This window comes from Numenius arquata, chromosome 8, assembly GCF_964106895.1.
Source record: "Numenius arquata chromosome 8, bNumArq3.hap1.1, whole genome shotgun sequence".
In the NCBI taxonomy this organism is placed as follows: domain Eukaryota; kingdom Metazoa; phylum Chordata; class Aves; order Charadriiformes; family Scolopacidae; genus Numenius; species Numenius arquata.
The window spans coordinates 21,139,053-21,163,485 of NC_133583.1; the positions used below are offsets into that span (position 1 = coordinate 21,139,053).

At 36.3% G+C, this 24,433-nt stretch overlaps 1 protein-coding gene across 1 annotated transcript in view; it reads left to right on the forward strand.

Annotated features, from left to right (window-relative positions):
- The window catches only part of ATG7 (autophagy related 7), a 107,346-nt gene that overhangs the window by 11,669 nt on the left and 71,244 nt on the right, over positions 1 to 24,433 (forward strand). The window contains exons 8-17 of the mRNA XM_074152479.1: positions 1,401 to 1,489; positions 2,585 to 2,706; positions 3,227 to 3,317; positions 4,816 to 4,960; positions 5,585 to 5,743; positions 11,786 to 11,980; positions 15,443 to 15,646; positions 15,898 to 16,013; positions 16,740 to 16,815; positions 18,798 to 18,878. Of these exons, the coding sequence (XP_074008580.1) occupies positions 1,401 to 1,489; positions 2,585 to 2,706; positions 3,227 to 3,317; positions 4,816 to 4,960; positions 5,585 to 5,743; positions 11,786 to 11,980; positions 15,443 to 15,646; positions 15,898 to 16,013; positions 16,740 to 16,815; positions 18,798 to 18,878 (1,278 nt within the window). The remainder of the gene's footprint in view (positions 1 to 1,400; positions 1,490 to 2,584; positions 2,707 to 3,226; positions 3,318 to 4,815; positions 4,961 to 5,584; positions 5,744 to 11,785; positions 11,981 to 15,442; positions 15,647 to 15,897; positions 16,014 to 16,739; positions 16,816 to 18,797; positions 18,879 to 24,433) is intronic.

Below are 24,433 nucleotides of genomic sequence, written 5' to 3' on the forward strand. Positions count from 1 at the left end.
CCAGCGGATCGTATGCTCATCCAGGCCGTGTGAAGCCAGTTTTTCCACAAGAATTGTATGGGGGACAGTATCGAATGCTTTTTGAAAGTCCAGGTATACAATATCAACAGCCTTTACCTCATCCAATAATCTGGTTATCTTGTCATAGAAGGAGATCAGGTTCGTCTGGCAGGGCCTGCCTTCTATAAACCCATGCTGACTAGGCCTGATCCCCTGGTTGCCCATTATGTGGGTTTTGATGGCACTCAGGATGACCTGCTCCATGACCTTTCCTGGTATTGAGGTTAGACTGACATGTGAAGGTTGAGATTTTAGATGATAGTATAACTACAATAATGGGTTGCAGATAAAACATAGGGACGTTCTCAATATGAGAGAAATCTGTAATCATCTGGAATATATTTCTTTATTAACATTCACTTTGCAGTGCCAAAATTTTAGACCTGTCGGGTAAGATTTATTGCATCAATGCTGCCTGTAGAGTTTGTTTGTATTTGAATGAGCCAAATGCACTCGCTCCCCTGGAAGAAAAATATGTTTTTGCTGTTGCTGAGTTAATTTTCTGCTAGTTTACAAAATTGAATCAGCTTACTAAGGGGTCTTATGCCTGCTGGAGTCAGCAGCTGCAAAGCAGCAGCAATGTAAGGCTGGGAGGAGGGTAGTGGGCCCCTGTTCTAGGGACTGTTTTAGGGACATCTCACTGATGTGGTGGAGTCGAGACCAGTTGCTCTAAGTCTATTTATAGGCAAAGAAGCAGGAGGGAAGAGCTCTGTAGATGTGACAGACACAGGTATCACTAGTGATGGCCAAGTTCAGAATTTCAGCATATCTAATGGTAGGCAGTGGCATCTTTCTGATCTCTGGATGTGTTTTGGTTCTGCATTGACTGTGAACTAAGCTCCTAGTTTAGATGCCTCAGTTACGAGCATGGTATTACATTGCTTGAACATGAGACAGAATGTCCACTTCCTTTATTTACATCCCTTCTTGAAGGTTAGCTTTACAAGTAGTTTTTATGCCTTTTTTTCTTTTGCCTTGACATCTTGCTGGCCTCTCCCCTTTCACTTTTTGAGCATCCCAAAATCAGTACAGAATTTTGTTTTGAGACCAAGGCTTCAGTTGTTGGGCTTCTCCCATAATGGCGTGTTTAAGGAAGGTGCACATACTGTTGTGAAAAGTGAATGTCCATAAAGTGGCTAAACTGAATACATCTCAAAGCTCTGGCAAACGCTTGGCTGAAATCTAGCGTGAGCATGTATTAAACATTTCTAAATATATAAAATGTGTGTGTAGGCCTTCTCTGTCCACAAGTTTTACATTAAAAATGCCAGATAACTTTTACTGTAAACTGAATATCAGTGTGGATAGATGACTTCTCATTAGAGCAATTTTTTTTGCAGGTGACAGTTGGAGTTTATGATCCATGTAACTTATCCCACTATCCAGGATGGCCACTGAGAAATTTCCTGATCCTGGCAGCCCACAAATGGTATCTATTTTATTCTTTGCCTCAAAGATTATTTATTGGCTCATATCAAATGAGGCATTTTTCCCCACATGGCACTTGACTCGTATCATCCACCTGAGATTTAACTTTTAATCTTGACATAACTCACCTTCAATGATTCGGATTTTGCATGTTGTTCTATTTTTTTACTTCTGTCAGTCACAAGTTCCTGTTTTTCCTAATCCTCACATGCATGCATGTACCTGGAAACACATGCTTCAGACCCTGCCAAATACCCTCTAGCTGTTCCAAATCTTGTTTAAAGTATTCTGTGATTTTATATAATTAATTAGTGCCAAGTAATAGTAGACCTAAATTTTGAAAATCAGATACTTGTAGGTTTTCTTATAGTGTACTTTCTAGAATTTTTTGTTGGGCAGAAGTTGGGAAGACAGAACGTAGTTTTACACTCTGGTATTTGAAAAAAAGTATCATTTAAAGTGTCGTATAAAATTGTGTTGCAGTAAGAAAAGTGTCATTAAGTTATATTTTCATAGTTCTGACTTTTATGTTTTATTGCAAAGCACACAGCAGGGAAAAGAAATGCTCATTTAGGTGTGGCATTTTCTGGGCTGTGAGCTGAACTATAGCACAGAATGATGTGTAAATGCCCAGAGAACTTCACGCATTCTGAGATTTAGAGGTTTTTAAAAACTAAAGTTCTAATTGTTTGATTTGGATTTTTGAATCCTAAGGAGAAAAAATGATAATATATCAAAAGCTAACAGCGTCTTGCTTGTGCCATGTCAAGTGCATCACGTCACCTGATGTGTGCTCTCGTGCTTCCCTGCTATTTAGTCCTCTAAATATGCAGTTTGTCCTGCAGCAGTGTATAAATGACAGAGGACAGGCTGACAGTGTAATTTCTTTAGAGCTGTTTCACAACAAACTAGTCATTTTCACATACTAAGCAATTGTTTTTTCTTTATACCTGATAAGAACAACAGTGTTGCAGTACTAACAGAAAAAGCCTTATTCAGAATCTGCAAGAAACTAAACCTGTGTGAAATAGTATTTAGAAGTCCCTTTCCTATTAAAGAAGTTGCATGTCTCTATTTATCTTTTTTTAAACGGCAGGGGCAGCATTCTCCAGTCAATTGAAGTGCTCTGCTTCAGAGATAGGACCATGCAAGGGGTGAGAGACATAACACACAGCATTATCTTTGAAATAAAACTTCCAGATACACCCCTTGGCCCAGGTAATCCATTTTTAAAATAAAATTTCCCATTTTTTTTTTGTCCCTCTGTGATCACTGTGAAGATGGAAAAAAGAAATTAATACTACTAAATCATTGCCTGCACTGTTATTTCAAATGGATTTTAATTTGTTGAAGAGATGATTGAACTTGGCAAAATTTACTGAGTTCTGAATTTTTGCATTTACTGAGTTCTGAACATAGCAGTCTGTTTGACATTAAAGATCTGGAGGCCTGATGAGGAATAATGCTGTCTCTGTCCTAGGTTTGAAGCAAACTGAACATTGGACACCTGAGAGTAAAGCACTTCTCCAAGAAGCCATGCTTTCAGTTGACATAAACCAGCCAAATCTGTATAGCAATGTATGCTAGGTTGTTAAGATACAGATTATTTGCTTATGGGTTTAGAATTTGGTTTTTTTCAACAAGGTTAAATCCAGCAAAATTTCTTTTTTCTATCCTGTAATATTAAGGTTTTCATTCTTTATTTCCTTCGTCCTTTTTATTTTAATATGTCACACAGATTGTCCAAAAGCTGTTGGATGGGAGAAAAACCAGAAGGGAGGCATGGGTCCAAGGATGGTGAATCTCAGTGAATGTATGGATCCAAAAAGGTTTGTTTATTATCTTTTAAATTTCTATAGTTTTCTTTGCTTGAGCTTAAGCCATAACAAGTTGAAAGGTGAAATGCAAGGACTATCTGGCTTTGTTAGGTCAGAATATAGAGTAACACATACGCTGTATGTACTTTGGACAGTCCTATTGGAGGTAAGGACCTTAATAGAGTAGAGTACACTGCGTGCAGCAGAAGTGTTTGCAATTTTTGACTCGAGCTTAAAATTTCAAATTATATTTAAAACTTGAGTGGAATGTAGGTCATAGTGTTACAGACCTGTGTTTTTCATTGAATTTTATAACCTGCAAGTTGTTAAATATTATGAAAATAAGCATGGAGAAAAATTTAGCCTTTTGGAATTATTAGGGTGTGACAGGAAAGTGCTCAGGAAACATGAGCTTAGTTATTTTTATTGTTCTGCACATAACATATGGGCAATGGATTGGAAACAGTGTAATTAAACGGCCTCATCTGCTTTCCCTGACTTCATGTGTGATCTTGACTTTGCAACGCTGTAGGAGTGTGTTGATCTAATAATGCTTTAGGTTAACATATTTTACCTGTCAAGCTAAGCCATTTTTGTCATGCCATTGTGGCAATTCAGAGTATGATCATAGACATTAGAGGAGCGTCATCTGAGGGCTTTTAATTCTTTAAGTAAATGTAACTAGACCTTCTTTAGTTAGTATACATGCTAACTTCTGTTAATTCCCACAGAGACTGTTGGTAATACGCCAGCCTTGGCAACTGTGATCTTAAATCCTTGTTGAACAAATAATTTAGGGATACTGCAAAAATTACATTTATGGAGGATAAGGGAATGAAACTGTCAGGAATATGAGAATTTATATGTGTATCTGATTTGAAGACAAGAAAGGCAAAAGAATTTTAAGGAGATATATGAGAGTCAGTAGAAAGATAAGCTTTACCACTCTGTGGGAAGTGATGTACTTCTTTGGAAAGAGGAAGCAGGACAGTGAATGAGATAGTCATGCTCTGGATGGATTTTTCTTTTTTTCTTCTGACATGTGCCAGTTATTACTGGCCGTGACTTGCCAGTTATTACTCTATGGATTATTTGTGATGACCTGACTTGAGGAGAGTTTTAACACCTTCTGTTCTGATGAATACAAAAATCTGACAATAGGTTGAACATGGATTTCCTACCTCATTTTCCTTCTAAAACTTCCAGAAAGAACTGACTCCATTCCTTAGAAGGCAAGTGTAATATTTCATGTTGAGGACAGATGGAACTGGATGCAGGAAATTATCTTTTTCTGATCTCCTTGCCATGCACCTTATTACTAGCTGGAAGTATGCTTGGGAGACTTTGTTCTTCATATTACCTGTATCTTGAATTGTTGAATTCTTTCTCTCCTTAAACAAACAAGCAAACAAAAAGTATTGAACTTCTTCAGTTGAAATAAAAGTAATTGCTTTGTTGGAGAAACACAAGAACATATTCAGAGAGTGTTGCCATCTATTTCATGGTATAGGTTAGCAGAATCATCAGTGGATCTTAATTTGAAATTGATGTGCTGGCGGTTGGTGCCTACCCTTGATTTGGAAAAAATTGTGTCTGCCAAGTGTCTGCTGTTAGGAGCTGGTACACTGGGTTGTAGTGTTGCAAGGACCTTGATGGTAAGTCCTGAGTTAATCTTAAAATTAATATGCTGTTTCTCATAAATTTTATATGATTTCTTTTTTTTGAGCAGCTGCCATGGCACATAAGAGAAAAGATATATTTCTCTGTATTAATGTACACGTAATACATAGTAGTTGATGTTACAAATTGCGGGGAAGAGGTAAGATCTGTAGCCAACAGAAATAACTTGAAATTCTGCTAATAGTAGAATAGCAGGTAGTAAGAGAACCTTAGCAGAATAGTCATTTGTTTTGAATTCACATAAAAAAAAGCTTGAACAAGAAATTCCGGAACAAACTATCAAGCTAATATGATCAAATTCACAGGGAAGCACTTGAAGTAAGTAACTGTGCTGATACTCATTTTCAGGGATAATTACCGCATCCCACCGAATTCAGTAGGATTTTGAGGGATTACTGCTAAATTATATATTTGGAGAGACCAAATTTTCTGTTCTCTTAATTCAGTGCAAGTACAAGGTTCTTGCTGTGAAAAGCTTCAAAAGCTTTTGTAGATCTTTCTAGAAAAGTTGGACAAAACTCCTCTTGAGTTTCTGGTGTTACTCAAAAGTATATGGCTAAATCCATTGTACTTATTATTTAAATTACTTTCTCGTTTAGGGCTGGGGAGTCAGGAAGATAACATTTGTGGACAATGCGAAGATCTCCTACTCCAACCCAGTACGACAGCCACTCTATGAGTTCGAAGACTGTCTTAGTGGTGGGAAGCCCAAGGCACTTGCAGCAGCAGACAGGCTGCAGAAAATCTTCCCAGGAGTGGTAAGAGCAGTATTTAAAATGTGTTAATATGTTCCTTGGAAGAGAAGACTCTTGGAAGAATATTCCTTGGAAGAGAGCGACTTTAAATAACTACTCGAAGTTCTAGTAATTCAGTATTATTATGAGTGGGAAATACTCCGTAGGTGTTACATTGGTTGCTTAGAAGCACTTTACCTCAAGTAGTCTATGCCTGTTAGACTTCATTGAGACAATAAATATTTGTAATAGTGAAATATAATTAAGGATCATCTGAATCATTTTGTAGCTCATTGATAGTGAAGTAAATTTTTTTCCCTGTCTATAGTGTGTCTTAAGGAACTTTCAGTAATGGCTGCTTTTAATACTATATTTTCCCACTCTGCTCTTAAATATGAGTTTAGACACATTACTTGGCCGTTATGGAAGAAGAGAGTCTCGAAGGGCATAATAAATGTATTGTTGAGATTTCCTACTATGTTTTATACCCCAAATTTTCAATGTTATTGAAATTGATTTTCTACACAAGAGGCAAATACTTAATCTTTAACTGGTTATGCTGCTGTTGGAATGAAATGACCTAAGGTTCTCAAGATTGCAGCAGATGGACACTTTACTCTACGAATGATCAGTAATGTAGTACAAGTAAAAGAAAAAAAATTACTTTTAAAACTGAAAGCTGGTTTTTTCTGTTGGTTTTGCCCAGAATAACTTAGCAGCAGCAAGTATTGATTAGAAACTTGCTTTGCATAGCAATATAATACACAGTATTAAGATGATGTGAGAGAGCTTTCTTATCTGCTTTTGTTTTCTTCAAGAACTAAGCAAACTGAATCAGATCCAAAAAATGGCAGTAGTTTGTAGCAGCCTGGGAAAGATATCAATGTTGCCCTTTGACCAAAGTACTCCCCTTTTTTGGGAGCCTGATGGTAACAACTTACTGTCAGAATGAAGTAGTTGAAAGGGAACAAAGGATGGGAATAATTTTTTACGTTGTTTTAGAAACCTGATGATGAAAGGCCCAGCAATGACAGCCTTTATCCTCTTTGACTGCAGGGATATGTATCATATGAACGTTACTCAGTGCTCATGTTCAAACACATCTACTTTTCAATAATAAAAAGAAAAGCAGATTGAAAAAAAACCTCAAACTTACAAATATTTGCAGTTCTCTTAGTTTTATCCTTCATTTGGGAAAGAATTGATATGGCCTATAATTTCAGAATAGACATGCTCTCAGCTTCCTCTATCATGAGGAACATTTTTGTAATACTCATTCGGCATGTGATAGAAGTCAGTCAGCTGTTTATAGTTTTTGCTTTGAAATTGAGACTATCTTAGAATTAGTAGCTATAGTAACCCAGCTCAGCTGGCAAGCAGTTTCTTAACCACTTAGTGTAATAAGAATGAGTTATGTATACTTACTATGCAACTCTGTGTTTAAAATGCTACTGATTATGTTACTAGTCATAATATTATTGAGTTATGAACAGTGGAATATAGATCTATTCTGTTGCTGATGATCAGGGTTGTGAACAAGCTTTACAGAAGAGTGTTTCCAAATGTTTTTAGGTTCATTTAGTTTGACTCAAGGATTGTTCTGTGCTTTTGTTCTCTTTTTATCTGTGTTGATCCTATTATTGTCATTATTTATAAAATCACATTGGGACTAAACAGTAATTCAGTGAGCATTTGAATATCAAACAGTGATCCCCAGTATGAAAAAACACTAAACATTTCACTTTCAGAACTTTTGATAAGTAAATCAGAAGAGACTATCTGAAAGTTCCTAGAATTTTATTGAACCTTGCTGCACTATAGTGTTAATGTTACTTGGTGACATTCATTTAGTTATAGAAATATTAAATAGTAGAATAAGTACAGAAAAGAAAACATCTGAGCACTGTCACATAGAGTACCAACATGATGCTAACTAGGATTAGCGCTGCATGACTTTTCGCTTTTTAAACTTGAGAAAACGAAAGTAGGAGTATTAAGAAAGAATCAGTAGTTCAGTTAGAAGTAGTAAAAGCTGTTTGTGGAATCCTGAATGGTACAGGTTTTCATGTAGAGATAAAGATCAAAAGTTAGTGTTATGAGTTTTCTTGTTAGAAACAAAGACCAGGCTGTGCTATGGAATCTTGAGATTGTGATGAAGCTTTAAAAAAAAAAAAAAAGTTAAATGTAACCTGGAGAGAAACTTCCAGTAATAACAAGGAACCAATAACAATCTTTTAGTGAGTCTGTGTCAGTAAGTGTTAGGACATATGGTGTACATAGGAAAAAACTAATTTTCCTGCTCAGAAATAACATATAATGTGCAACCTGTACTGTATGTAAGGAACCCTCAAATGTTCTGCATCTGACACTGTTTTCTTAGCACATTATCCCCATCAGTGTTACACATTCTCTACTGTTTCCTCGTACCATGGATGGGTGACATCTGATCAGCCTTCAGTGGGACTCAAACCTAGTTTCATTGCTTTGTGGCACAAATGAGGAGAAAGCAGTTGCACAGATCCTGTGTATCTTTAGGATAGAATGTTTCTAACATATTTTTGGGTCAAACTCATTTCTGCAGTAGAATTCATGGAGAAGAGGTACTGTGGTTGACCATCAGTAAATATACAGAGAAACAACACACTAGCATTAACAAAAATTGACAGGCCTTAACAGTAAAAACTCTGGTTCAAACAGTTAATATCGCGCTGACAGCATGTGAGAGTGGTGAGGTTTAAGCAGCAAGCCAAGCACATGGGCTAACAATAAGTCTTTAATTAGCCTGGGTAAAGTCTTGGTGCTCTGGGATGGTTTGGACAGTGAAGCTACTGTAGCTGGAGATTTTTATAACCCAGCTGATTTTTCTGGACTCCTCAAAACAGAGCTGCATCTGTTACTGCAGACCGCACTGTTGCTGTTACCAAAACCCATATTTATCAGTATAAATGTCTTTGAATAAAAAGGTTTTGAGCCTGCTCGTTTCTTTCATACCAAAGGTATGTCTCTTGCTTTTTAGAAAGCTGTCTCTTGCTTTTTGGAAACCCACACAGTCCTTTCAAGCCCCTGGGAATCCAAGCAGTAATGCTGGTTCTGAAGGCATTTCTGAAAATTTGGTGATACATTTCTGTGCAATTCACTTGCAGTCTAATTTACTTTCTTTGATTTCCATGTGAGTAATATTTTGCACAAAAAATGCAGTTTTGCCTGGTTGACTTTGAAGTGCTTGACTGCTGTATGTGAATTCTTTTTTATTTTTTTAATTTTACATCCTTTCTAGTTGGAAGAATAATCACCTCATCATTGCAAATGAAACAAGAAGGAATGCTTTGACAAAGAGTTTGATTTGTTTCATTCCACTTCTAAGATTATCATTAACTGTATGTAGCTTAGAGTTTTATAATAAAAAAGAAGGGAGGACTCGGAAATAGCAGAATTTACGGATTCACAGCCTTTCATTACGAGTAGGTAAAGCACAGAGTCATTCGTATAGCTGCTGTGGAATTTAACTTTACTGACACTCTTATACAATCATTTCCTGAAGTATTCAGGCATGGAACTCCAGTGTATTCAGCATTTTATCATCCTTTGTACTGTACTGCATGGGGGGCCACTTTATGTAGGTATTTCCAATAGAACAATTTAATGATGGCAGCATCACATTTCACAATTTTCTGTGTACCTGCCCACGGCACGCTTCTATTCAGGTTTAATCTATTGAGCACAGATATCTTCTAAGTGATCTGAGTCATGGTTTAACAAAAAATGCAGAAAGTTAATAGAAATGTGAATAAAAACGAGAGAGAAGGTTATGGTAGCTCCACAAACTGCAATATTTCGATGTCTGTTTGCTTTAAAAAAACCCAGAACAAAAGCACTGGAACCTTAAACACAGCTTTGGTCAGCTCAATGAAACTGTTGAAAAGTGCATTATCTTTTATGATTTTGCACATGTCAACATAGAGTCCCTTTTTTTAATAAGTACATGCTTCTAATCCTTTATGAGATGGTAACTAAATACTATTTTCTTTTCTGTAACTTGGAGGCATTTCAAATCTTTTGTTACTATGAAGGTTCTGGTCTGAAAATCTAAGATTTTTTGTGTGCAGTCAAGCAAAATTCTTTTTGTTGTGTAGAGACTCTCTGAGATTTTGGAATTCTGTGGCATGAAGGAGATCTTTCTTTGGGTATATAGGCACATTTGCTAATGTGCATGTGCCATCGCAAGGTAGCCTTTTAACTCTCTGCCAGCGTTTGGCTGCAAAAGTGCACCTCGGCCACTTTTGCTAGTCACTGGTGTCTTTTTTTCAAGGGATGGTTATTCAAATAAAATTGAAGATATTGAAGCTGCTGGAATTGTATGTATTCCTACAGCTACAGTCACTGGATAGAGTTTTTTTTCTGAATTCTGGTAAGATTCTAGTATTTTACAAACCTTGTTACCATATTTCCATGCAGCTAGTATTCAACTATTTGTTTACTTGCCTTTTATTTTTTTGAAGAAAAATCAACCTCCTAAGTCACCAACAGTGTCAGTTACATTTATGTATTAAATCAAGCCTTGTATGCAGTACAGGGGCTTGAGTACTCACATACAGCATAGGTTAAGTTTTGTGTTCCTGCCACAGCTTTGTGGCGGAGATAATAACAGTGAAGATAAAACCTCCTCCAGTAACTGCTCAGTGTCTGTGCTGGTGATGCAGAGCCCAGTCTGTCCTCACTGGGACATGATGGAGCTGCCCTGTTAGCAGCATACGAGGTCACTGTGGACTCTACATTTTTCCTGTTGGAGGTGGTAGTGTGGGCAAGGAGGAAGAAGGGGGGAAAAGAAAAGGTGCATCCCTTGGTATTGTTAATGTAGCTATTACCCAAATTTATTTCCCCAAGCTGCTATATACGTCCGTTTCTTTTTATCTTCAGAGATACTTCTAATTAGAACGTATACTTCACCCTTCTGGTTATCTGGCTCACCTGGATTTATGAGCTGTGCATGGAATTGGTCTATACAAAAGCACATTCTACCAAGGTTCTTTTCCTCTCTTCCCATGTAATTTTATGTTTGGTTCATCTAGCTTTTAAATTGTTAGTTGCTTATGGCACAGTGACAAGCAAGGAGACTTTGGCAAGGCCTATGCTTCGGTGACATATATGAAGGATCCATTATTCTCTTATAGCAGATGGCTGGCAGATTGCGTTAACGTATTTCCAAATGAGTGAGTTAATTGTTTGCATTGTATACGCATTGTATATGCTTATTTGGCTCTTTAGCCATTTTCTGCTCAATATGCCTTGCCCAAATATGGAGTTGGAAGAGGCATATGTTTCTGCAATAAGAACAGGCGCTTTCAGCATCTGCACAGTGCAGGCCTCCAGGCATCCAAGGGCTGGAGTAACAAGTCTCAGAAGTGATTTTTTTCTATATCAAGGTCACATATGGCTGGTTGAATTACATGAAAATCATTTGAGACTATTGTTCTTCTCGCAAAGAATTTAAAACAAAGAGGAGAATGTGTGATACTTTACATCTGTCTTACTGTAATTGAGTCAATATTCAATATCAGAAATATAAACTACATTCCGTTACCATTGTGTGTGAAGTGGCTGGGAAGATAATCCAGATCAAAGATTTTATCTAAGTTTAACAGCATAATCATATATAAGATCTGTCTGCTTGCTTTTGTAGTGATGTTTGTTACCTCTGGGATCAGGAGCAGTTCAGCTGTCTTCCTCTAGTGATTTGCCAGACCTAATAAGACCCTGTGAGAGACTGGGCTTGTTATTTCAGGCACCTGTACATGGTTGTTCTGCTCTCATCACCCAAACTAGTGCGTTTGCATCGAGCTGCTCCACATAAATCCAGCAGCTGAGACTGCCATTCCCTCAGAAACTTCCGCGCTGTGCCTTAGTGCACAGCACTGCTACACAGAGAGATGTAAAGGATAAAGTTGCCATTCTGCCAAAGAATAATTGAATTTGTAATCTACAGTTTTGTATTGAACTTTATAATAATTCTATTAAGTCACAAGGTTATCTTTTTTAATATGTTGCTTTCTCTCTGTCTCCTTCTAGAGTTCAGAAGGCTACAACATGAGCATCCCTATGCCAGGCCACCCAGTGAATTTTTCTGAAATAACAATGGCACAGGCTCGGAAGGATGTGGCTAAACTTGAAGAGCTTATTGATGCTCATGATGTTGTTTTCCTACTAATGGACACTAGGGAGAGTCGATGGCTTCCTGCTGTCATTGCAGCCAGCAAGAGGAAGGTATTGTACCATGCCTTGCTAATATCCTTGTCACTGTATTTCAGCTCTTGCATATCAACCAGCTACGTATACCTAAAAGAACTTTATGGGAAATTGAAATATTAGATCAATGTTTTGTGATTGTTTTCTGTAGCCTCAAAGGTTCTGCAGAAGACAAAAAGACAATGTTGAAAAGAGGAAATAGAAACTTGTATCACAGAATGATTGAGGTTGAAAGAGACTTCTGGAGGTGATCTGGTCCAACTCCCTGTTCAAACGGGGCCAATTTACTCAGTATCTTTTGAGCATCTCCAAGGGTACATATTTCATAGTAACACTAAGAGAAATCATTTCGTAGTAAGAGAATCATAGGAGGACTAAAGACATTGCAGTGATGATTGACTGATAGGGGATGTGAATTGTAAAAACGTGTCTGAAACCACATTTTCAAAATACTTCTCAAAAATGAAAAATTAGAAAGTGAATTCTGAACTTAAGAAGTATGCCAACGCTTTCCTGGTTAAAAGTTAACTTGGGGTTTTTCCTAATCGCCTTATTGGAACACATATTGTTATGCATCCAATGCATCCAAGCTCTGCCCATGACTCTTACTCAGGTACTGTTGAATGCTTCATTTATTTCTGTAGCTTAAAAGTAATATCCTTATGTTACAGGCAAAGAAAAATGGAGAGGGCTGCAGTACATGAAATTAAGATTGTGAATTCTTATATTTAAAACAAAAGTATCTAAAGCTTTATAGATTATACTGTATATATGAGATCAGTGAGACTATGCATAACCACGTATGTAGTCAAAATGTTAAAACATCTTTTGTGGTCAGTATACAGACGTGGTCATATGAAGCAGATTGAGAAATAAAACATAACAAGGAAATATTCTACATCACACAGGATTCTGGAAGGAGCCTCTTTCTCCAAATTGATGCAGTGTTGAAAATAACAGTTTTGCTGAAGAATCCAACTAAATTATCCTGAAAACTTACCTCCTTTGCTATCATGATGTAGACTTTAGTAAAACAGTCTCAAGTAATCTTGCTATTTTTAAATTCATTTAAGAATTGTGCAGTTTCATGTTTGCTCGGTTAAAATAGCACAAAATCAGAAAATGCAAGTGTTGAGCTTTTAGCATGTCAGCTTAACCACAGTTCACATCCTGTGTGTTGTGTGGAATAAATGTAATGATGTCCACAGCAATTTATTAAGTTGTGAACTTAACACCAGAGTAAAAGAAAACATACATGTGACACAGCTGAGTCAATGTTGTCATTCAGTCTTTGATTTTTGCATTTCCTGATTTCTGTGATTTTTCAACTTTGACAGCTCTAGTTTCCTACTTGTTGTTAGTTGTTTGTGGTTTCTTTTTTGGAAATAAATATCAACACAAACAAAAAATGGACAGTAGAAAGGAGAGAGAATGCAGGTTTGTGATATTTGCAAACTAGTTTTAGTTTATAAATCCCAAGTATATTCCCCTTTCTCCTGAAGTTTATGTTGATAAGCATTTAATGAGAGCTCTACTTCAATTCTGAATTTGTATGACAACTGCAAATCTGAAGTACTGCTGCAGTTTGGACCCCTGAGTCTCAAAACAGGCACAGAGAAAATGAAGAACGTAGTGAGTGATAATCTGTATAAAGTTCTATAAGGGGAACACAGGCAGAAGTGAGAGTTGTTTTCCCCATGTAATCATTCAGTTGCCTTGATGATCTTTGATCTTCCTGCAGTCGTTCCTCCCAACACAAGTATCTTAGACAAACACAGAACTTAAATGTTAAATGCCCCTGTCAGACATTAAATTCCCATTCCTGCTGAGCATGCAAACTTTTAAAAATTTGCTAAAACACATGCCAAAAGATACACTTCTGCATAGTTTATTTAAAAAAATTATTTCTATTTTTTTAATTAAGGGTCAATCAGATTCAAATAATTGCTGGACAGTAAACTGAAGAGAGAAACAGTTTATTGCAGTGGGAAGTGTTTAGCTATTAACTTCTGATAATGCCATGTTATTCATATTTCGAAAGTGGAATACCATCTTCAGGTTTTACAGGTAGATGTAACGAGAAAATGCAGTCTTTTAATTGTTTGCTCTAGACCTGGCTGTGCTACCACACATTCAACAGCACAGTTCTACTTTAGAACTGAGGAAAGAATAAACTATAGGGGTTGAAAATGAACATCCAGAAATTGTTTGAAATACCGAGAATGATGATGAAACTCACAAGCTTACTGGTTAAGATGGCTAATTCTTGACAGCTTCCCTCAAAGTCCCTCTTTTAATTAATTCCTGGCTATAAGAATGAAAAATTGCAAACAGCTGTACTAGAATTTCTATCTTAAATATCTGCATATGAAAAAGTATATCTTCCTTTATATTTTACTGGCTACAGTCATTACTGCATAATTGTTTTTGCTTTTTCCTATATCTGAATCATTGTCTGTAAGTTTAGTAAAATCTGCTAGTTTAAGTATTGGTTTTATATTTAGGTCATAACATATATAGCTTCAGATTACTTTAAGCACTTGTCACAAACTGAAGAGAAAGGGGATGATGACAGTGTAATTGTACATCACAGCTGTTTGTGCTCCCCATGTGACTAAACAGATGCATATGAAGACCATAAGTAATCATTAATTGCTTTCTGCACTGAGCAGAATTTTTTTTGGATAACAGACTTGCGTTTCATTGCTCTGTCACATAGAAGCATTTAATGAGTTATATTTCCGACCACAGTGAACTGAAAAGACGACATATAGAATTTCAAATTACATGAATATACTTGTTATTGATAGTCATTCTTGTACTCAAATGGCACTTGGAATATTTTAGCACTTAAAGAATATGAACATACAGAATACGCAGCAAACTTAAAAATAAATTCTGAGCTGGAACCAAAATAAGTTATTCCAATAATGATACTAATAATTGTATGAATATTGGGCCCAATTTGGGCTAATAATTACATGAATATTGGGCCAAATTTGAATATAGAGATGTTAATTCATATCAGTGCATAGCAGCTTCAGTGACTTTAGTGAGACATTGAATGTTAGTTGGTACGAACCTAAGTTCAGATGTAAACTGGCACAGCGCATTTATGGAGTTCCTGTTCCTTGGTTTTGTTTTGTTGTTTTTTTTTTGTCAGCAAGTGTGCATAGGTTTGTGTAACAATTAGAGGGAGTAATATGTATCAGATTACCCTGAAAGACACAGAAAAAGGTAGTGGTTTGTGGATTTCTGAAACAGGCTTTAGTTTGGGCTTTGTATTTTTCTAAATGCTTGACAACTGGAATTTTGTACCTATCAGAAAATCCGCTGTTTATGGCTGGGGTGATAGATATGCAGTTAATATAGCATGTGGGGTGGTTTTTGACATTTAAAAGTGAATAAAGCCTTGAGACCTTTTTTTCCTTTCCCCTTTGGCTCACTTAAAATTTGCTGTTCTCTCTTTATTGGTCACAGTTGGTCATCAATGCTGCATTGGGATTTGACACATTTGTTGTGATGAGACATGGACTAAAGAAACCAAAGCAGCAAGAATCTGGTGATTCATGTTTCAGCAATGCTTCTTGTTCTTCTGATCTTTTCGGATCATCACTCTTTTCAAATATCCCTGGCTACAAACTGGGTTGCTACTTCTGCAATGATGTTGTGGCACCAGGGGATGTGAGTAAAGCCTTATGCAAATGGTGATTATAGATCTCTTTTGCTGTGACTTGAATTTTTATTTCCTTTAAATGGGGTTTCATAAAGGGATTTGTTTTATGTTGATGTACACAAGATTAAGAAAGAGCTCGTCTGTTATTTGGAAGACCAAAGAAATTAATTGCACAGAACTGAAGATGTTTTGTGTACTAGGGCAGCTGCTTACTTTTGAGTTACTTTTTTCTTTCCTTTAGAATTGTCTGTCTTTGTAGTCCACCAGGGATCGGACATTGGATCAGCAGTGCACAGTCAGTCGGCCTGGATTAGCCATGATAGCTGGTGCGCTTGCGGTGGAACTAATGGTGTCTGTTTTACAGCATCCAGAAGGGTGAGTCATTTCTGGGTTGGTGTTCAAAGTGTGTTCTCTGAGAAATAAGATGTATTTAATATAATCTTTTGGGAGAAGGAGGAGAAAGTACACATTAAGTGGGATAATTTTTTAAGGTGTAATGTTGCCTGTAAATTAATTTAATGTGTAAGTCATATCTACTATATTGCTGTTGTATTTAAGAGAGAACTGATTCATCAAATCTTAAGTTTTTGTCTTTGAAATTGGGAGCTTGCTTTCTTTCTGAGTTTAAAAAGTAGAAAAGTACTGAGAATATTTCAAACAAAGGAAGTATTCCTGTTAGTGGATCTTGCCATTCCTTTGCTCTGGAGAGCATTTGAGTGTGATGAGGAGCTTTTGTAACTACTTTTGCCAGATGAAGGTCTTCAAGATAAGCCAAATACTGCAAAATCTTAATTAAAGTTAAGTGGGTTTGATACAGAAATTACTCTGAAATTCAGGCTATTTTTCTGTCTTTAAAATCTGTGGAAGAAAAAGTGAGTTAGGAGATGGACATGAGTATGTTGCAAGTCTCTGAGACTGATTCTGAAAAAGGGATTTTGTATTCCCATGCTCAATCTTAGTTACTATGAAGCAGATTTTCCAGATAGGTTCCTTTCCAGATTCTAAACTGTAAGCTGTAACAAAATGTCTTGAAGCCTGCTGGAAATTTTGACTGTTCAGTATGTTGTCTTGTTCTAATTTTCCTTCTTGGATTTTTGGCAGTGGTTACGCTGTGGCCAGCAGTAGTGATGATAGAATGAATGAACCACCTACTTCTCTCGGACTTGTTCCTCATCAGGTAAATAATTTGTGAGTAAATGCTTTTGTTTAGAAGCTGGGAAGTGATATAAGGCAAGCATCAAAGCATCACAGGCTTTGCCTCCTTAACAGAAACATATTCTATGCTGTTTCCATTCCCTGAAGGACTGAATCTCAATGTTTGTTTTAAAAAAACATCAAAAAAAAAAAGAAATTCATCACACAGGCCAAGGTGGTTGTGTTCCTGGCATTGTGTCTGTCCTACTTGTGGACACACAATTCCTCCTACCTGCTTAGCAGGAATGTACTTGGAGCAGAAAGTATGTGAGTCTCATACATATTCAGTGACTCTGTTTCAAAATGGTGACTATCCTCCAGGCCTCTGGAAAACAGATCTGCAATTTGAACTTAACATCTAAAAAGAAAGAGTGAAGAAGTTTGGGCTTTTTCCCCAACAAAAAGCTAGAAATATTACGTTATGTAGTGATATTTTTTTAGAATAATTCCCAGTAAACTTTAGGAAGTTTGCTGTTTCTACAGAATAATAACGATTTCATAGTTCATATTTTTCCTGATGATGAGAATGTTAACTGTCCAGTCAGTCCTGTCTGAATTGTTTTATACCCCTGTATGATTTTACTTGCATTACTGTTCTGTTTTCTGCTTTGAGTTATGATCCATCTCAAATATGGATTTTAATTGGAAAACTTTTCATTAAACTATGACTTCTGTTAACCCTGTATCTGTTTTCACATTTACATTTAGTGAATGTCATTTACATTTAGTATCATTAATATCTTCTAGTTTAGACATTTGTCCTAACACAAATATAACTTTATAAAGTGAAAATAGACTTTTTTTTTCAAATATTGTGACATCCAATCCTTTTACAAACTGCTGTTTTCTCTTAGCAGTGACCCATCTAATCAACTCAATGAGTGCAGTATTTTCTTCAGGTGTCTGGAATTAACAATTACTTTCAGGTGTGGTTTTTTGTGGTGTTCTTTGTTCATTTGGAAGGCAGCAGTCCTTTCCTAAGGAGGTATTCTCTTGTGGATAGTAAATGTTGTACATTCATAGTCTTAGTCTGTCATAAATGAACTGAATTTATTTCCAGGAAGTATCTCGGAATTCCTAGGATAATGGAAACACAAAGCAATATGGTATCAGAAAGACTTGATTTATTGTTTTCCTTTCTTTTTCTGGGTGTGGATTTTGTTTAAAAATGGCTATATTTTTGTATACTAACATTATGTATGGCTTGGTGTTTCTGCAAAAATACCTTAGTGTTAATATTGTTTAAATTGCTATTTGCTTCTGAGGTTTATGCCATTTCAACTGCATTAAATGTGTTGGAGTCTATATTGGAATTATTTTCCATAATGGAATGCTATATTAATTAAGGCATTATTATTTGTATTGCAGAGCTGCTTAAGTTCTGTTCTTAGTGATGTCTCCTCATTGTAGTAGACTTAAAAAAGCACAGAGTAAAAAAGATGATCAGGACTCCAAAGAATTCATGCTCTAAATGATCAAACCCCGCTCCAAAGCATTTCCAGTGCTATCTCCGTTACAGAAACAATGGTCTGGAATTTTAAAATTATGTATCAGTTGTCATATTAACAATGTAATATAGGAATGCACAACAGCTAAGTTTTCAGATTATATGTTATGGAGGTGGGGAAAAAAAATATGTGTTTAACTGGTTATTCCATGACTTTTTATTTTTGATCAAACTTTGCAATCAGAAAAGTCAAACTCCAGGTGGTGCTGTGCCTCTATTTATGTTTAAATAGTGTTGCATTTAGATAGTTGTGCCATTAGTTGTATATAGAAAAACAGTAATATAGAGACTATAAATTTGCTACAGGTGTTATTGGGGGTCACTGTGTCAGAACAGTATTACCCTAGTTATAGCCGCTTTATCTTTTTATTGATTGTATATGTCATGTTTGCATCAAATCTTAGAATTATTTTTTTTTAAATTATAAAATAGTGTTGTAAATTCTTTTCATCTTCTAGATCCGTGGATTTTTATCGAGATTTGATAATGTTCTTCCAGTCAGCCTGGCATTTGACAAGTGCACAGCCTGTTCAACCAAAGTAAGTCTGAGTTTCTCTGGGCTTTATTTATACGTACAGAATGGTCTTGCCCCAGCTCAGTCCTGGGGTGCCGAGGATGGCTTTATATTTCACATTTTCTCTTTCTTCCTTAGCGCTTCGGATCCGTGTTCTCACTTCAGCTAAAGTTCTTTTGAGCTTGTACCCTTCTTGTTTAGCTGTTTTCCAAATTTCTTTTGCATCACTTACTAGCATGCTATCTCCAAATTAATGTTCCATGGTCATAGCTAAAGAAACCAAGCAAAGATTAGGGCCAACACATTTGTGAAAAGCTTATCACATAAAATACTGTCAATGTCTTTTAGCTTTTTGAGAAGGAATAAAATTGATAGTTTTTAGCTGTTTGAGAAATTATTTCTGATGTCCAATAAATAAGCTTGTTAAGTTTAGTATCGTTACAAATATGCAAAGTCATCTAAATTTCTGTTTTATGATACAAAACAAGCATATAAAGAACACTTAAGCAAAAAAAATTACTTCTATAACATTTCTTTATTGAAAAGACTGTTTCGTTTTGATGTTCGTGTTGACAGTCCTGAGTCAACTAATGGATTTACAGCTGTTGCTGGGATCTGGGCTGTGTCTTGCCAGAACACAAGGGCAGCCCACGAATGTGTCTGTGTGAGGCCTCCTCTTCAGTCTCAGTCTTGGACTCTTTTCCTCTACTGTGGCCTTGAAAAGTTTTTTCTGGCAAGTTTTCTATGGCCATGTAGTGGAAGTTCAAGAAGTTTTGACTGGGATATCTCAAGATGAAGATTCAGAGGTTTTGACTCATGATTTGGCCTGCTTGGGAGTGCCATTAATTTAGTTCACTTTTATGTACCTTGAGACTTACTGCAAGTTCTTTCCGTTCTTTTCACTGCACTTGTCCTTCCTCTTTCAAACAGCTATCAAAAACTCTTGAGGCGGTATAATTTTTTAAACGACTTGCTCAATGCCTTCTTCCACAGTATTCCTGTTATTTCTCTATGCTATCTGAGTACATTTGAGAAGTTTTGAAAGACTATTAATGTCCATATTCTTCTCAAAAGTTGAAGCACTGAACTTAAAACCGCCGTTATTTTTAGAAACACATATCTACCCTCTTGAATAGCTGAAAGCTCAGCAGTAGCTAAAAGTGATTATTTTCTCATCTTTTCCAGAAGTATGCTTTGCAGAAATTCTATATGTGTTACCTAAAGGGGAAAAAAAAAAAAAAAGAGAAACTTTATGATGGTGGAGCCTGGGAAGCTAAACTGTTAGAATAAGCTTTTTTTTTTTTTCTTTTTATCTCCAATCCAGGACGTATCGATATATACAAACAATAATAACATACATTGATGTAGATAAATTAAATGCAGGTATCTTTTTTTTTTTTTTTTTTGTTAGCAAATCATTTCCTCTTGGAGGTCATTTTAAGAGAGCCCTGTTTTACATAAACAGACTTGATGATTTAATAAAAACTGACTTGGATTTTAGCAGCTGTGCTATTCCCAGAGAGATCACTTTTCATGTGGTTTGGGTATTAAATTACTTCTGTGCTGAAAAGGTTGCTTCATTGGTGCACGTATTTCCTTACAGTAGAAACATAGCGTTTGTTTACTTTGCTAACTTTCTGTTTATTAGCATAAGAGTATGTCACCCTGTATTATCTGGAAATCTGATGCTAATACTTTGAAATGACAAATCCAATTACAATTTAATTGTAGTCTGTATGTTGGATGGGTTTTTTTAATGCGGCGATTTAGCATAATTTTGTCTTGATCTATGTCAGATTTACTGTAGATTCGAACTTTTAGCACAGGAGAGAAGTGGCTTTTCTGATATAATTGAATTTGCTGGTACCTTATGAATTTTCTTCTTTCTTATGTCAGCATTCTCTTTCTTGAGCTCTTGTCACTCTGTAACTCTTAAAACATGAAACTAATGGAGTAGGAATTTTTAAAATAATTCCAGTATATTCTTAAGCCATCCCGTCCAGCTGGATGACTTAGAAGACGCTGCTAATGATCTGCATGTTTAGAGATTAGGTTCCATTTCATTTTGACTTGCAGTCATGACTTCATTTCTCTGCTTTTGAAGCCGAAGAGCCCAGACGTCCAAGCAGCCAGCTATTCCTTACCCAGAATTGTCCTGAACAGGCTGCATGCCAGAGAAGCTTCCCGCAGGCAATTGTTCGGGAATTTTGGGATGGTCGCAGCAGGAAACCTATCTATTTTTATTCTGGGCCAAATTTTCCTTGTATGATTTCCCCCTCTGTCTTCTTTTGGTTGTGCACAAGCATGCGCTAGAGTGGAAAGTATCCTTTTTGGGAGCTGACGGCGGTGTGCTGCCAGTTGAGTAGCAGGTCTGAGGAGCAGCACAAGCTCTTCTGATACGCTTCCTCTTCCATCTCTAACTTGTTCCCTTACTGTAAGGGAGAGTCCAAAGTTCTTTAGTATAGAGGTTTTAATTTGTAATAACTCATTTACTTACAGAATGAGAATGTTAAGCTTATTGTGCTAATTAAGCTGTGTGTCCACAAAATGAGGGTATTTTCTCATAATATTACAGTGAGAAGCTTTACAATCCAGTAGGAAAGTGGAGTACTCCTGATCCCGTACTACCTGGTCCTTGCAGAAAACTGGCTAAAGCCTCAAAACAGGAATGTTAAAATACGTAGCTTTCTTAATGCAAAACTGCCAGGGTTTGTATTTTAATGAGCATAATGAAAATTTACCTGTTATGGCTCCTCCCTCATCCTTATGCATCATTGAATGAAACAGGAGACCTCACTTCAATGTCACAAAAGATTATTGCTACTAACCAACTTGGGTGTACAGATGTCCCCTTTGTTTTTACATATAGCTTACAGATCTTATTTCCTCCAGAGTTTGGATTTATTGTCTGTGTTCTTGAAAGCTACCTTATTTTCCCTAAAGATATTTCACTCCTTCCCCCGCTAAAATTGTTCTGACATGCAATTATCTCCACTATCAAATAAATTTTTAAAAAGGCATCATAAGCATCTCTACTAATTTTCAAGTTCTTTCTCAACTTTCTATTCAGCCTGATGAAAAATTGAGCTGCTTAAGTTGTATTTTTTTTAAGCAATGAATAATTTTAATGAATTACCTTTAAAGGTTTTTCAATTTCATTGCATTTCAGAAAGGGGTATACACTAGAATCAGGGATGGTATTCTAGGCACTAGGGTACAGTTTCTGTTTTCAGGCAAGATATTTCCCTACCCTTGCAGATGTTTTCCCTTTTTAACATCCCAGGAATACATTAAACACTTTTGCTGTGACATTTACTAAGTGCCCCTGTTGCGTAAGTTATAAATTTATGAGTGTTTCAGTTTTGAAACCTATCATCGTGTAGACATAACAATGCTTTTATTGTTCTCATCTGCTTTGCGTGCATTTTTACTTTAAATGGTTCCAATCAGTTATGACAGTAACCTGTGCTATTTAGTTACTTATCTCAATTGAAAAAAATCACTAAATTTAATTTTGATTCCAGTGAAACCCTTCACATTTGTCCAAGCTGCATTGAGAAAAGACTTTCCTATTTGCTTTCTCCCAGTAACTACCTAAGAGCTAACTCTTGCATAGCTTGCAGAAACGATGGAGGAAATGGGAGAAATGTTTGTCCTCCAGGAATGAACACTGCAAAGATCTCAAAGAATGTTTAAAAAGAGTTATTTCTGTAGCTGTCTGTAACATTGAGTCTATGTAACTGAGTCCATTTATAACTTTCCTTATTTCCTGAATTTACATATGTTAACATTTGACACTTCTGTGTACAGTGCAGCCTCTGTATTAATATTGGATAGATTTCATTCAGACTTAAAGAATGCATCATTAATATATCTAGGCATATTTTTAACATACTGAGTTAAATGTAATGCTTTTTTTTCCTCTTAAGGTGGCATAGAAAATTGCTTTATGATAAGTGACTTACAGAAATTTATCACTTTTGTTTTTTCTCTTTGAAAAAATGTTGTTTTAACTGGGGGGAGCAGAGGGCAGGATTATCTTGCCCATAACTTTTGAAATCTCAGGCAGTCTTTACCTCCCTGGATATCAATTTTGAATTCAGTGAGAGAATTGAAATAATATATATTTTCAAAATCAGTCACAGTCAGGATTGTTTTACTGCTTGAAAGATGTGCATGTGCATTCTTAAAAATAATGCCTGGTCTTACTATTTCAAAAATACTGATTTCTTTTTTTTTTTTTAATTACAAAGTCAACAAAATAGAATGTCAATTATCCCAAGTAAAAGAATACTAACAGAAGCAAGCTGGGATGTGTACTGAAAAAATGCCACATCACACACTAAGAAATGATGGCCGTGGTTAAATGATGGTTTTTTGTTCCCTTAGGGGAGGGCATATGTGATCAAGAACCACAGAAATCTGAAAAGAAGCATTGACTTTAAACACTCTTATTTTGTGAATAGAGAAGAGGGTGTGGAATCAGCAGTGTACTCGGGTTTGTGCATTGGGGAAGGTGGGGAGGTGTCTGTACAGACAGGATGGATGATAATTGAAAAAGGGAACTTACAAAAACAACAAAACTGAAATCTAATAAGGTGAGAGAGAGCTCATTATCTCTGTCCTATGTCTGAAAACAAATATGTGATGTTCTTGAAGTATGTGTAGTTCAGTGGAGAAGTTATGTCTTGTTACTCCTTGCCCAGTCCATCGTGATGACTGGAAACCTCATAGCTAATCCTGTGGGAAGGCGATAGTGCCAAATAAACTGCCCTGCACATAACAGCTCTGCAATAAAGGTTGTAAACGGAAGGAACACGGGGAAAGATAGAACATGTTTATGTTCAATTTTAAATCAGACCATTTACCAAAATTCAGAAAGCAGGTTGACGCTTGTATTAAGGCTGTTACGTCTATGTTGTAAGAGTTAGAAATTATGAAAGTTTTGCACCAGTTATTCAGAGATGTAGGTTGCAGGTTTATTGATATCTACTAGATAACATAGGTTGGTTGTTGACACCAAACAGCATCCCAAAGTCAACAGAAGAGAGGATTTAATAAAAAGAAACAAAACTTGATGGTTTATCTTACGGTACTGAAGAGAAGTAAGGTTGTTTAAAAATTCAGTCAGATCACAAGAAGGGTAGTTCAAAACTTTCCCAATGCTGCTACTGGCAGTCTTTACTTGTCCTCTTCTGCCCTCCCCAGACACGATGATGCTAGAAATCTTTGATGAACAATTGCTCTTAGACATTCCATTGTGTCTTCATTTCAACTTCTAACATATCTGTGAAATTGCTTCTTAATCAATTATTGTTTTGTTATCTTTTTTTCAACTAAGATAAATGTAGCAAGTATAAAAGAATTCAGGAGACTTTTTTTTCCTTATCAACTACTCTCTCATTCTCTTTTGTAATTTCGTTAGGGTTACAGCAGGGACTAATTTTTTGCTGTTACTACTTGTTATTTCTCTTAAGGAGAAGAAACTAATTTGCCTCTCCACAGCAAATTCATAGAATCATAGAATCATAGAATGGCTAGAGTTGGAAAGGACCTTAAAGATCATCTAGTTCCAACCCC